Genomic DNA, 13,831 nt, shown 5'->3' with positions numbered 1-13,831 from the left:
TACTTTGGAATGTGGCTTATGTCATGCAGTCGCATTTTTTTAAAAACTAAAGTTTCAAACATTCTTCGAATATAAACCAATATAGTTTTACTCCCGACATTTTGATTTGGCATGCAAGTGAAATTGAACTGAAGACACTCCAACTTTATTTCATTTGACCGAGTTCAGCGTATGTGCATGCACGTACGTGTGGTATAGAAGCGCGCAGGGTAGGTAAAACATTTGTTTTCTCTTATTGAATATCTATCGGGTAGTTTTCATGCGACCTATATGAACGACTTCTAGGAATTCAGATGGGACTGCGTTTCCTGTTGCCATGACAGACTCTTCTTCCTGTTTGAAACGTTCCTCCCCCTCCCCGAGGGAAAGTCCCTTTCTCTAAAAACCCCTCTCCCTCCCCTCTTGTTAACATTCAAAAATTCCACTCCACCACATAACAGGGCTACTCCCCGGGCTGTTATCTCTGGGGTGGTGGTGGGGGCTCTCATTTGCACGTACAGTGAGAGTGATCCAAGACGTGAGTGAGCTAAACATCCCCTATGAGAGGCGCAACGAAAAGCAACGCTTGAGGTGATGTCACGTAAATTGTAAATGGCATTTCCCTCCAAAAACATGGCACACACACACACACTTAACTGCAAAGTGATAGGATCCATTGGACTGTTTGCTTAAGAAGGGGCAGGGGGGGTTTGTCTTCGTATTTCATTTAATCACCCGGGTGAACTGAAACGTGACTGATTTACACGCAAGCCTCGCTGTCTGATCCGCCGAAGGCTGGAAACGCGCTTGGAAACGATATTTTTTCAAAAGTATGAGTTGGGGAGTTGACTTCAGAATTAGAATCCGATTATTTAGTTAGACTGGAGGAATCCGATGAGCTATAAAGCTCTTTTCCACAGATCTCCAAGTGGGGCACGGGGTAAGAACGTTACAACAACAAACGGTGCACAAAAACACGACAGGAGTGCAAAGTACAAGAAAGGTAAACAAATCACACAAAAAAAATACAACTAAAACCATCCCAATCCTGCCAGGCAAAGCCCACGGAAGTATGAACTTATTTTTTCAGAAGCGACCTTGCCACAAATGATAGCTCAACAAAGTGAGCACAAAAATTAAATAATCAATATTGGCGAGTGCAGGATCCTTAATAAATATCGCACAACTAACTAACGATGTGTTTAACAGGAGGGAAAGATTACACGGAAAAAAACCCCCACCACAATCGGGTTCTATAAAATGGTGGAAGAAACAACCACAACAATTTTGTTTTTTTACAAAAACACGATTTAAGTACGAGAACATGGTTAAAGTGTCCATAATGTGGAGGCAGTGTTTGTTGATTATTTTGAGAGTCTTGTACGACGAATGGCATTTTCGTGTATTGTTGAACGAGTAGGCAGGCACGCGTTTAATGATAGGTGGCAAGGTGACATTGGCGTCGACTGAAAAAATGTTAATGGTTTTGCCAGCGTCACGACAACGCGTTGGGAATGTATAATGTGTTGCCATGACGATCTGACGTTATGAGAAGAATTTTATTCCCCACGCTTTGCTCGCGTTTGTACAACATCCCCCCCCCCCCGCCGCAATTCGGCCGCTATTGATTTGTGTCGACCATTAACGCGTGGAGGGGTTCGAGACGCGCCTCAGTCAAAGCCGAAAACGGGGCGATATTTGCTCATGCCGTGTCCTGCGCTAGCTCTCAGGCATGCATTATTATTATTATGTGAGTGAAAAAAAAACTCATTGTTTGCCACTAATTTGTGTTGATAATTCCTCAGAAATGTTATCCCCATCCCTCTTAGATTTCGTTGTGTTCGGACAGCGTGAGTGATTGTTGTGTGTGTGTTTTTTTTTTGTTGCGAGCAATGTTCATGCCCGTACCTTGGGGTTTCCCCCATTTTAAACCACCGTCCAATAAAGAGCGCCTTATTAAAGTTTATGACGTGGAAGTTGTTATTGCAATGTCCAGCAACTCGCTCGGTAATTGCACCTGGCCACATTTGAAAGGTAAACATTACAGCCACTTGAGCGTGACAAAGAATAAAAACCCTTTGTACATTTACAGTGGCATGTAACGGAGAGATAGGTTAGAAATTTGGGATCGAAAAGAGTGTCAATTTTTCCCCTTGTTGGTTTTCATTATTAGTTTTAATGCTGATTTCTGCCCCGTGTTTTAAAAAAATAACAACGTTGATATAAATTTAGATTTAAAGCTTTCGTGACTGCAGGGATTCATATTCTTGGTTCTTTCGGTAAAGTCACGTAGAAGGGAAATAATAAAATAATAAAAATATAAAACAATAAAAATTCTCACGACGTTTCGACTGCAACACAAGCAATCATCACCTGTGTGAAATCCAGACCTGATGATGATTGCTTGTGTTGCAGTCAAAACGTCGTGAGAATTTTTATTGGTATATTTATTTATTTATTATTTCCATTCTACGTGACTTCAAAGAAAGAACCAAGAATATAACGTTGATATAAATAATACAAATACTCATTTTGAAAAGCTGGAAACCTGAAAATGTGATGAATGTTCCAGGATATATATATATTTTTTTTTACGACCCATACACTTCTTCATCGCCGTGTAAAAGTGGCCAAAGCTCCCTTTGTTAGGAACCGAAGGAGCTTCAGCAACTTGAAGAACGTGGAGCGAAACGTCGCACACCATGCGTGCGGAACAACTCGAAAACGCGTCTCAGAGCCGCGATCGTAAAGCCGGACTTTCATTACTCCAATGTGCAAACTGTATATTTAAAAAAATACATACTCATTATGCTGTTTTAGTGTTTCTGCTGTGCTGCAAAGATGTGCCACTTAAATGAGTTCAATGGTTCAGTGTGCGTTGCGCTTGAGTTGGCATTGTCATGCGAGTGCATTTTTTCTTTCTTTTGTGAAGAGATTGCAGCCATTTAACGTCTCTAATTTAGGAGATATTCTCATTAAATGAGCCAATTAGAGAAAAAAATTTCGGTGAATGTACAATAGAATAGTAAACACTGTCATATAAAATGTAGTAATTCCCTCCAACTTAGATCATAATTTACATGTGCACATAAAAAAATAAAAAAAATTGACACTCGCATGACTGAAAATGTAGAAGCAGAGCAGTTTAGTTTTTTCCCCCTCGGATGTCTGGGTTTTATAATCTGAGCTCGATTGATCTGAATGTTCGTGATCACATTTTACTTTTGAATGCTCCGCTTCTAAGCCGAGGAAATAATTCTGCTCGGTAACAGACACATGTTGATTGGTTTTCCACCGAGAGAAGCACTCTTTACTTAAATGGATTACTGAGACCCTGGGGGACAAGGAGCTTGGCAATACGTGAGAATAAGTGTTCCCAAATTTCTCAAGTCAACTTTTACAATGTTGCTTTCTCTGGGGGGCCGTACACTAGCCTGGGGGGGGGGGGGGGCAGGGTGGGGGGGAGTAAGGGGGTGCTTCCACGGCATGATTAAATCAGCCATCCGCCAAACACCACGTAAAATATGAATTAGCGGCGAAGAACGGCCCGCGTCGCAAAGACGACTTTGCGTGGGAGGCTCCGCCGAGGGCACGCAAGTGAGTGCTAGGCGCCGCTCGCTAACATGTGTACGCTTTAAATTTTAATAGGACCCAATGTGTGGGCCCATCTTCGCTTTCGTTTGGAGGCGTCGACTGTGAGCGGAGCCTTCACAAACGGCGCGCTGGCCGTCACCCGGGGGGGGGGGGATTCCCCTTCAAAGTTGTAATCACTTCACGAACCGCGCCGGCGGTGTGGGGGTAGACGCACAGGGGCGAGCGTCCTTTGGGGCCGTCCATAAATGACGTCACGCGATTTTGACGATTTTTGACCCCCCTCCCCTCGTCACACGGCGTCACAAAAAGTCAGACCCCCCCTCAAATATGACGTCACAAAGCTCTGCCCCCCCCCCAAAATTAAACAAATCGCTTTAAACTATTGTCATTGTAGTGCGCATTTAATCTGGCGCTGCACTCTGACTTTGTAGGAGAAAACATTTATTAAAGTCTAATTAAGTAGAACGTGTTGTTTATATTTATTTAAAGTTGCGCATTTTGATGTGACGTCACATTTCTCGCACCCCCCCCCCTCCTCGTCACACATCGTCAAAAATGTCTGACCCCCTAGGTGCGTGACGTCATTTATGGACGGCCCCTTTAGCGCTCGCTCGGCTTTGACAAACGCTGACATTCTGTGGGCATTCGACCTTTTTGCTCACAGCAGATGAGCGACTCTCCAGGGGGCCCATCCATAGCGACATTTGATCTGCGATTACAAGCTGGCAAGAGACGTCTTGCATTAGGTGGCAGTGTCCCACACTTTACCCCGCCGCATGCGATCTGCTTAACTGTGGCGTAACCACCTCGGTACAGTTGGGCGGACAGAGGTGGCGTGGGTGGGGGGAGATTTAATAAATTCGCGACATTATTTCAACTCTTACCACGGGGAGATTAAGTCGGCGGCGACTTCGGGTTTGCAAATGAGTGCAGGCGGGCACCATTGATGATCATATTGTCCCATAACGTCCGGTGGTGGAGGGTTATGGTTAACACTTGCATTGTACCTACACAACGATATAACCCTAAATAAACGAATCATGAAACATAATATTGGTCGTGAAACTCGACGTATAAAATGAATAACCCACTGACGTTTGCCATAATGTTTAACTTTGTGATTTAATTTGTCTCAGGATCTCATTTCTATGACTGTGCTCGCTGTTTACGATGCCTTTGCTCTGCAGTTGAATGTGTTCCTCCAGTGTCCTGTTGCAGTTATTAGCCATTTCATCTTGGTTTTCCCTAAAAAAGAGAATGCTGCTCTCAAATGGGATCTTAAATGACAAGAGTAGTGATGATGATGATATAAATGCACAAGCCTTTTTCAATACGCTGTTGAATGAATGTCTTGACCCCATGCCATATCACCCGTGGTAATGTTTGACCATATTTCACCACAATGGTCAACGTGTGTGTGTTACCGAAGGCATTTACCAGTCCTTTTAAGTAAAGAAAATGTATTGTTTTGTTTTCTCGTACAACTATATGAAACGATGAATCTCAAAGCATTTCAAAGATAATCCACCTCTGTGAGGGCAGCTGATTGATATGAAACATTTTATGCATGTTCGCTGACTTTCATTAAATAAAAATGTTTTGCCAGTTGATTGCTTTATATACTTTCAAAGTGTACCTTAATTACGTATTGCGCGTGTTCATTTCGTGACACCTCAAATTAGACCGTCAAAACAAACATTGCCGGGGCGATTGCCTCCCAGTCCAAGGATCAACGGCCCATCTGGAACCCCAACTCGGGAATGATCCGTTCGGCTGACCTGTACCCTTCGGCTCACCTGTACCCTTCGGCTGACCTGTACCCTTCGGCTGACCTGTACCCTTCGGCTGACCTGTACCCTTCGGCTGACCTGTACCCTTCGGCATTCCGCCCCAGAGCGGGCCCAGTGTGGAAATATGTCCGTCATAAATCCTTGCACTTCAGAGATTGCACGACCTTGCTTTTAAATGGCTTGCATAATTAATCGTACGTAAGCGTGAATGATGACGGTGAATAACTGTGGTTCAACGGCTGATGCATTTGTCCAGAGAGCACTGCGGTTAAGGTTTGCCGCTCGGCTCGCCATCAGAAGACTCTCAGTTAAAATCCCGCTGGACTCGGTCTACTTAACCTTCTCATGATCGCCGTCAGCTAAAGATTAAACCACTGCTGGGTGAAGGCCTCCCCGAGGAGGAGACGTGTGACCACACTTCGCCACCTGACATTGGGAGCCCAATCATCAAACTGAGGTGACACCTAACCACTTGGGAGTTATCCAAGTTTCACTCTTATAGGGTAGATAAAATAAGTACCGCTTTGTGGGATGTCTGGAGTGGTGATGTTATGCAGAGTGTGACCGTTTAAGTAGTGAGGCACTTTTTAATTGAGAGGCCACAGTAACTTGCACAAAAAATAGCGAGACGGAGAAAGAGTTTTTTTAAAAATCCTTTATATTAAGTTCACTTGCTTGCTTGCGTGCTTACGACCGTGCAAATCTTTCGGTCGTTTTTTAACCCACTTCCCGTGATCCAATCGAGCTGACGTTTTGCACACAGACTCGTTGTGCGTGACAATTTATTTTCGTGAAATTTTTTCCCAAAATTTTACACTTTTTAGGAATTTTTATTTATTATATTTAATTACCAATTGCTTAATGGTGACAGGCAATCATCTGACCCATAGGTGGCAGCCATCTCAAGCCAGAGGACGAGAGGACTCTAGCCGCCACGCATATAAAGGATTTATAGTGAAAAACTTTGTTTTTACGGGTTAAATTTTTTCCTGTTGACTGCTAATGCGGAGGGTTTTCTTGGTTATGCTGGGGATCGTATCTTATCGCGTGTTGTTCTGCGCGACGTCTGACGTTTCGTTCCAGGTACCGAGCTTCTTTAGGAACTGAACATTGTTCTGCTGGCTGACCTGTACCCCACCAGGAAGTGAACGTTCATCTCTATGAAGAAGTTCCCAGCAGGTCGAGCGAAACGTGAAGACTTCGTGCCCAGCAACACGCGGCTACAACCCACCAACGCATCGGGGAGCTATCCAGAACTGAACACATTCGTCGATAACACCGCCCTAAAGAGGAAAGGTCACATACTAGGTGGCATCTCATGCAGTAGGCTCTTCTTTATGGCACAGAGATCAGTTTGTGTTGTTGCTGTTGCTGTTGCATAAACGACAACTGACAGTGTGGATTGATGGCAGGGACGGGGGGTGGTTCTCACCGATGCGGTTGAGCCGATCGATGGCCACCTGCTCGAAGGCGCGTCGCATCATGGGGTACTCCTCGAGCACCTCGTTGAAGTGGTCCACGGAGAGCGAGAAGAGGCGGCAGTAGGTGTCGGAGCGCACACTGGCCGTGCGACGGCCCCGCGTCAACAGGCAGATCTCTGCGGGAGACAGGAGAAGAGGCGCAAGGGGGCGGGGGGAGTGGTGGGCGGGGGGTTGAGAGTGGGGGAGAGAGGGGGAGGAGGAACCGGGGGATCTCAGCTGTCGAGGTTCTGCAGGTGATGCCCACCAGCACCTTGTACGCCACGCGTGGAATCATTTCACTCGGGCCGGGCGGTGATGGTTGGTGGATCGTGCCTACGTGGGTAGCTCGGTGCCTGGCGCTGGTAGTACAGCAAGTAGGCCGCTGACTAATCTGTGCAGCAGTTAAGTACAAAGTATGAGTGTTCACTCGGCACTTTGGATTCTTCCAACATGGGATTGGGATCGAACCCAGGACCTCCTGTATACCGGGCGAGGTGGTTAACATCTCGCCACCGTGGCCTGGGAACAAAAGTATCTCTCAGATTGGCTGGTTCATAGCACAGTCGTCTCACCACTGCGCCACCAATCTCAAACAGTTAATCGGAATTCATATTTTTTTTTTATGTGTCATTATTCTAAGCAAAATTTTTATATTGAAACCATGCAGTGTTCATCTTTGCTACTCTGTGGTCTGCCAGCATTTTTTGTTATTTGTGTTTATATATAAATAAATAACGTCAGCGTCCTCCTCCATCCATCTCAATTGTCCTTGCTCATGCGGTGCTGAACACTCACTCATGCATGACGTACTACATAGGAACCCTGTGTGTGCGCGTTGTGCGTGTGCGCGTTGTGCGTGTGCGCGTGTGCGCGTTGCGCGTGTGCGCGTTGTGCGTGTGCGTGCAGTCGCCCTCCAACAACAACGGAGGGCGGAGGAGCGACGCTCACAACAACGAGCGGAGCGCCGGGTGGCTAAAGCACAGCAAGTTGGCACAGTAGGGGACACAGGTGGTGCATCAGCCAGTCATCTCGGTCATCTCAGTCAGTCGACCCGTGGCACCTGGGTCTGCCCCGTGACCTCCTGCCAGCGGGCGTTCGACACTTCACGTGGCCTCAAGGTGCACACAGCCTGGCACAAGCGTCGTGGTGACGTCACCGCCACTTAGTGGCGAATGGCGGTTGTTGTTGTACGTGCAGTGGAGCGGTTAGCGCGCCGCGCTACGAACCAGGCGACCCCAGTTCCATTCCCGCTTGCGGACAACAACGTTGACGATTATTTGAACCGGTGCTGGGTCTCCTCTACGTAGACTCAGCCTCAAATGAGTACCTGGTGCGGTGTGTAAGATCATTGCCATTGGGGAGACAAAGGCGGTCGGGAGAGTTTGCTGGCCACCCAGCCCCTCTCGTACCACCAGGCTTTATAGGGGCTGCTCGCTAACAGCACTTGCCCCAACAGTCTGTGAAGGCTACACGGAGGGATCTTTGTCTTTGTTAGTGTGCACACGCGTGCGTGTGTGCTTGCATTCGTTCGGCGGAGATGGAACAGATGGATGTTTTTCTTCTCTGGCACATGCGAGAAGGCAGTGCAACACGTTTGCATAAGTAATTATATATACATCATTCTAAAAAGAGATATAAATGAAAAAATTGAAGGTAAATATTCTGTCGCAATCGTTTTTTCTCACGGAGAAGCACATTTTCATAAAAGAAGCATGCAAAGAGTTATATAAATAGATTTGCTGCGTATTAAAATGGGGGAGGGGGGGGGAAGACCCACCCCCTACCACCACCCACCCGCTTCACAATTCAATTATTTAAAGGTGACATCTCTGTTGCTTGAACTATAAAGCAGCTTTGCTGGATACCACGTCGAACACTCGCAGAATAAAGAACTGCGGGACCCCCTCCCACCGTCATACCCCCCCCCCCTCCAAAAATAATCCTGAGCACTCGTGATGATGCAAAAAACAAACAACAACAACAAACCTCTCCACCAGCTTCGGATACCCCCCTCCCCTCTTGCCATGCTCACCCCCTGTTGCTCACCCTGTCCCGTGCTTCCCTTTCCTTCCACCCGTTGGTACTTGTGTGTGTGTGAGTGTTGTTTGACGTTGATTAAAGAGACCCCTCTTGGAGCGAGGAGGAAGACTACCACGCCGCGTGCCGCCACCGCCGCCACACGGCCCCGCCGGCCTGCCCACGTCCCCCGCGAACTGTCGACGACCGCGCGGGGCGCATTGTCGCCCGCGTCTAAACGAGACGCTCAGCCGTGCGTCGGCGTAACATTGCGTTTAAAGGGGGAATGTGCGCGCGTGCGTGCGCGTGCGTGCGTCCGCGTGCGTGCGTGCGCGTGCGTGCGCGTGCGTGCGTGCGTCCGCGTGCGTGCGTCCGCGCGTGCGTGCGCGTGCGTGCGTGCGTAAGATTCAATTTGTGCTTAATAACGACGACAAACACAAAAAAATGGAGAATTTGCGCGGTACGCGTTCGTCTCGCGTGAAGGATGTTGCCCGGCCAGGCCAGGTGGCCCAACGGTAGAGAGAGAGAGAGCGGCTCGCGGTCGCAAGGTTGAGAGTCCGAATCCTGATTGGGGGTCGACGTAGAACGTCGTCTGGGGAAGGCAACAGCGGTTGTCCCATGATAAACTTGTCTCCGCCATAGGAATGTGGAATTTCCACCGCTGAGTCAGGGCTGTAATCGGGAGATGGTAACCGATGCCTCAATGCTCATTTGAGCGGGACGTCGCTTTGACTTTGGGTTTTTGGGATGTGACCTAATGGACTAAATTCTTTTTTTTTGCCGGGACCTTTTTTGCCGGTATCAAAGTATGCAAAAACAAGAATAGGTTTTACACTTTCTGGCAATAAAACAAGAGGTGTCAAGATGTTCTCTGGTATGACACTGCTGAGACGAGGCCATAAAGAATGATGTCTCTGGTGTAGGCCAATGAGTTTCAAATACCATGGACATATTATCAGAGTTTGTGTGCATATTCTTAGGTTTTTGTGTGTGCATGTTCACCACAAGTACGTGTGCTTAATGTAGACCCGATTCCTTGCATTTGGTGTTTGAACATCTTAACACATCCTGTTTTATTGCCAAAAATGGAAAAACCTATTATTTTCCGAACTTTTCTATGGTTTGTGCTTTTTAATTTGGTGCCATTTCTTAATTTTTTTTATTTTGCTTGGTAGGAGGGTTATAATTTGCTTGGTGTGTAGGTGTGTGTTGGGGCTTCTTACGCGCCGTGCATAGCCAACCGCGTCTATGGGATTTGATCCTCATATATATCAGTAATGTTGTTCGCATGAATGACGATGTATAGAATGAAAGTATAATTATTAATGTGAATGAGAGAGGAAGCATCTGATTGAGCTTGGGGTGATGGTCAAAACCTCCCGAAAACCCGATTCCATGGGGCTATACAAACTTCTTCTGTCTTAGCCCTAGCCGCCAAGCAGCAAAACTTCCATTTAGAAGTCCTGAGTCAAGTCCACTTTTTCTTTTTGTAAAAAAAAAAGGATAATGCTATTGAAGAGAGAATGGGAACAATACTCCGATGACACCAGAGAGAGAGAGAAAATCACGAAAGCCCCAGCTGGCTCATACTTTTTTTTTAAATTGATGAAACATGTAAGGGTTGGATTCTGTCGTTTAAAAGAGCAAAGAACGGGATAGGATTTTCTTGTGTGTGTGAGACCATGCTTTCACGTTGCATAAGGCATTCAATCAGATTATATGTGGCTGAGTAATAATGTTCTTTTCAGGACGCATGTGTGTGTGCGTGTGTGTGCGTGGGATGAGTGGTACTGGAGTGATTAGTTCAGTAATTTACAGAATAAAATCATAGCGGCCAGGTTTTATTTCTGGCAAATACACGGCAAATGAATTGAATCTGGCTTGGAACTCAACGAGGTCAAGGTAGCCTTAAAAACTAGTGCCTGGCTGCAGTCGTGTGTGTGACCACCAGCACGAAGGGCTGTCGGCCAACGCGCTAACCACTCCCGATGTGCACGGTGGCCTTGCTAGGTGCTCGCTAACAGCACTTGCCCCAACAGTCTGTTGAGGCTACACGGGAGATATGTGTCGTTGTGTATGCGCGCGGAGAACGGGTGAGCCACTAGCGCATCTGCCTGTCACCTCGACCGCTACACCCATGAACATCTGGGCCTGCCCCGTGGCCTCTCACCAGCCGGCAGCAAAGCCTTCGACAATTCAACGCGGGGTCACCAGGATCACAAGCGCCGTTGTTACGTCACCGTCACTGAGCGGCGGGTGGCGGCTGTCGCCAGCGCGCCGCTGCGGATGCGTGGGCTGAGCGGAGACTCGAACCTCCAAAGTAGGAGCCGTCGGAGAGCTTCATCTCCTTGTTGCCCTTGGTGATGATGCTGACGACGCCGTGCTGGATGAAGTACATCTTCTTGCCCACCGTGCCCTCGCGCACGATGAAGTCCCCCGGCTGGAACACCTCGAACTGCAGCTTGATGAGCATGGCCGTCACGAAGTTGGGGTCCGCGTTGGCGAACAGCGGCATGGAGGCGACGAGCTTGCGGCAGTTGTAGCCCACGATCTCCTGATGGATGTGGGCGGCGAGGGGGAGGGGAGGGAGTCGGGGTGGAAGGGGGAGAGCCGGGGGTGTGAGTGACACGAGTAACACATTGTCCCTTCTGTACGCGCTGGAGTCCAACGCATCCTCATCGACGCACCGCCCGGAGGAAGGTTACGCTCGATTGTTATGCACAACGATGGCTGTGTAAAACGGATTCGGCCACGGGTTCTAAAGATGTGATCGTCAAATGTTTCAGAGAAGACCTATGAAGGGAAACTACCGGCCTCAGCTCCAGTAAAGACCAGTGTCAAACTCGCCGAACTCCAGCGGGGATAGAGACATGCCCGGCTTGCCTTGAGAACCAGCTCACGAATGCCCTCCCTGACTTCATCACTGAGCGGCAATCAAGTCGGACGACCAACCGCGCCTCTAGAACCAGCGTGACGGGCCTCACCTGGGGAAGGAGTCTGGGGCGGCTGAGGCTTGAACTCCAAACAGGATGTGCTCACGTGTAAGGATGAAGTGCACGCCTTCCCAAATGTCAGGGGGAAGTGTAATGCGTGAGAAATGTGGCCATTGACAGATATTGACGAAAAAAAAGTATGTGTTTGGTCCCATAAACAGGCAAACATTTTGTAGATGAGGCATCAAGTCTATCCATCACCCTGAATAATGCAAACACGAAATTAGAGGCACTGTGCTCCATTCTGAAGCCGCTTCTTAACTGAATCAATCACCATCCCGTTTTATTTGAAACAATATGAACCAGAAAATTCCAAAACAGACCGAGCTTAATGGTAAATGAATATTTGATGTTACCCATAAGCCCCCGTTACCCACACAAGTGTGTGTGTGTGTGTAAGCGAGCTCGCGAAAAGAGGGCCCATACAAATGTGTGTGTGCGTATACGGATGAAGAGGTCCTTGAGAGGGGTCATTTAGTATGCGAGAAGCTTCAGCATGATCCAGGAGAAGCCCTCTTGTCGACGGTAATTGGTTCCACGAAACCGGTCGTTGAGTGATTTGGTCGTTGAGCGAGTCTGGGAAATACCCGTTAAGGGCTTCATTCGTTCCCATAGCATCGAAAGCGACCCTTTTTCACCCAAAAAAACTGACTTTATAATATTAAAACAATGGCTATGAATACGTAAATATAGTAACAACATTATAACCACATAACATTAAAAGAAACATGGTTAATCAATGCATTCATTAATATTCACTGCAGCAGCCTGTCGCGATAACAGGGGGAATGGTCGGTAAGCGAACACATTGGGCTCTATGGAGCCTCGTCGATAAGCGATTAGTCGTGAACAGGGGTGGTCGTTAAGAGGGGTTCTAGCGTATACTATATACACTATACTACTATATACTACACTATACACTACACTACTATACACTACACTATACACTACACATTGGGCTCTATGGAGCCTCGTCGATAAGCGATTAGTCGTGAACAGGGGTGGTCGTTAAGAGGGGTTCTAGCGTATACTATATACACTACACTACTATACACTACACTATACACTACACTACTATACACTAGACTATACACTACACATTGGGCTCTATGGAGCCTCGTCGATAAGCGATTAGTCGTGAACAGGGGTGGTTGTCAAGAGGGGTTCTTTTGTAATTTTCGGCTGCTTGAGAAAAGGGCCGTTGCACAACTTCTTGCGTTGCGGCGCTCGAGGCGAACGGCCACGGTGTGTCCCGGTCTCCCGGAGAGCTTTCCGGAACAACAAAAAAACACTCTTCCTAGAGGCCTCCAGTGTTCACGTTCCCCCCGCGGGAAACGCGCGCCCCATCCGTGAAGCGGGATCGCCGGGATGAATCTTCGCGTCGGGGCGGATTGTTCACGACGCGCCGCGCTTCTCGACTTTGCGCCACCGTCCGATGGAAACTCACCCCTTGGGATGACGGTTGCCACCCGTGACGGTTAAAAAACAAAAAAACCGGAACGTGACACGGATTTGCGGCAGGCAGTGGGGCAGAAATCGGTGTGAATTGCCCTGTTTTGAGTTATTCCGCAACTGAGAGAGAGAAAAACACCCAGCACTTTTTTTGTTTTAAATGCGCAGGGGAAGACGACTTACAGATTTCCCACGGCCGACACCTCCGGTCTGGAGGCTCAGTGGTCGAGCTCGCGGCTCGCGATCGGGAAGTTGCGAGTTACAAATCCTGGTTGGGGCTAACTCAGCCAAATCATCTCTCTGGAGGTCGATAAAACGAATTGCCCACTTTTTTGGGAAGTCAACATTGGTTGTCCTCTGAGGTGACTCAGCTCCATCACAGGAACGTGGAATTTCGAACACTGGCTGGGAACTGAAATTGAGAGACGAGCGTTGCATCAATGTTCATTTGAGCGGGACATCGCTTCGACTGTCACTTGGCTACCTCGACAGGGAATGGGCCCTTGGAAAGCCAGGGCAGTTGGCAACCCGATATGAGACGTATCTT

At 47.8% G+C, this 13,831-nt stretch overlaps 1 protein-coding gene across 1 annotated transcript in view; it reads right to left on the bottom strand.

Moving 5' to 3' along the window:
• The window catches only part of LOC144734820 (potassium/sodium hyperpolarization-activated cyclic nucleotide-gated channel 4-like), a 36,090-nt gene that overhangs the window by 2,057 nt on the left and 20,202 nt on the right, over positions 1–13,831 (bottom strand). The window contains exons 6-7 of the mRNA XM_078617209.1: positions 11,153–11,393; positions 6,796–6,960 (exon numbers count right to left, since the gene is read on the bottom strand). Coding sequence (XP_078473335.1) covers positions 6,796–6,960; positions 11,153–11,393 — 406 coding nt within the window. The remainder of the gene's footprint in view (positions 1–6,795; positions 6,961–11,152; positions 11,394–13,831) is intronic.

Source organism: Lampetra planeri, chromosome 3 (assembly GCF_965212315.1).
Source record: "Lampetra planeri chromosome 3, kcLamPlan1.2.h2, whole genome shotgun sequence".
NCBI lineage: Eukaryota > Metazoa > Chordata > Hyperoartia > Petromyzontiformes > Petromyzontidae > Lampetra > Lampetra planeri.
This window is presented reverse-complemented; position numbering and strand designations above follow the sequence as displayed.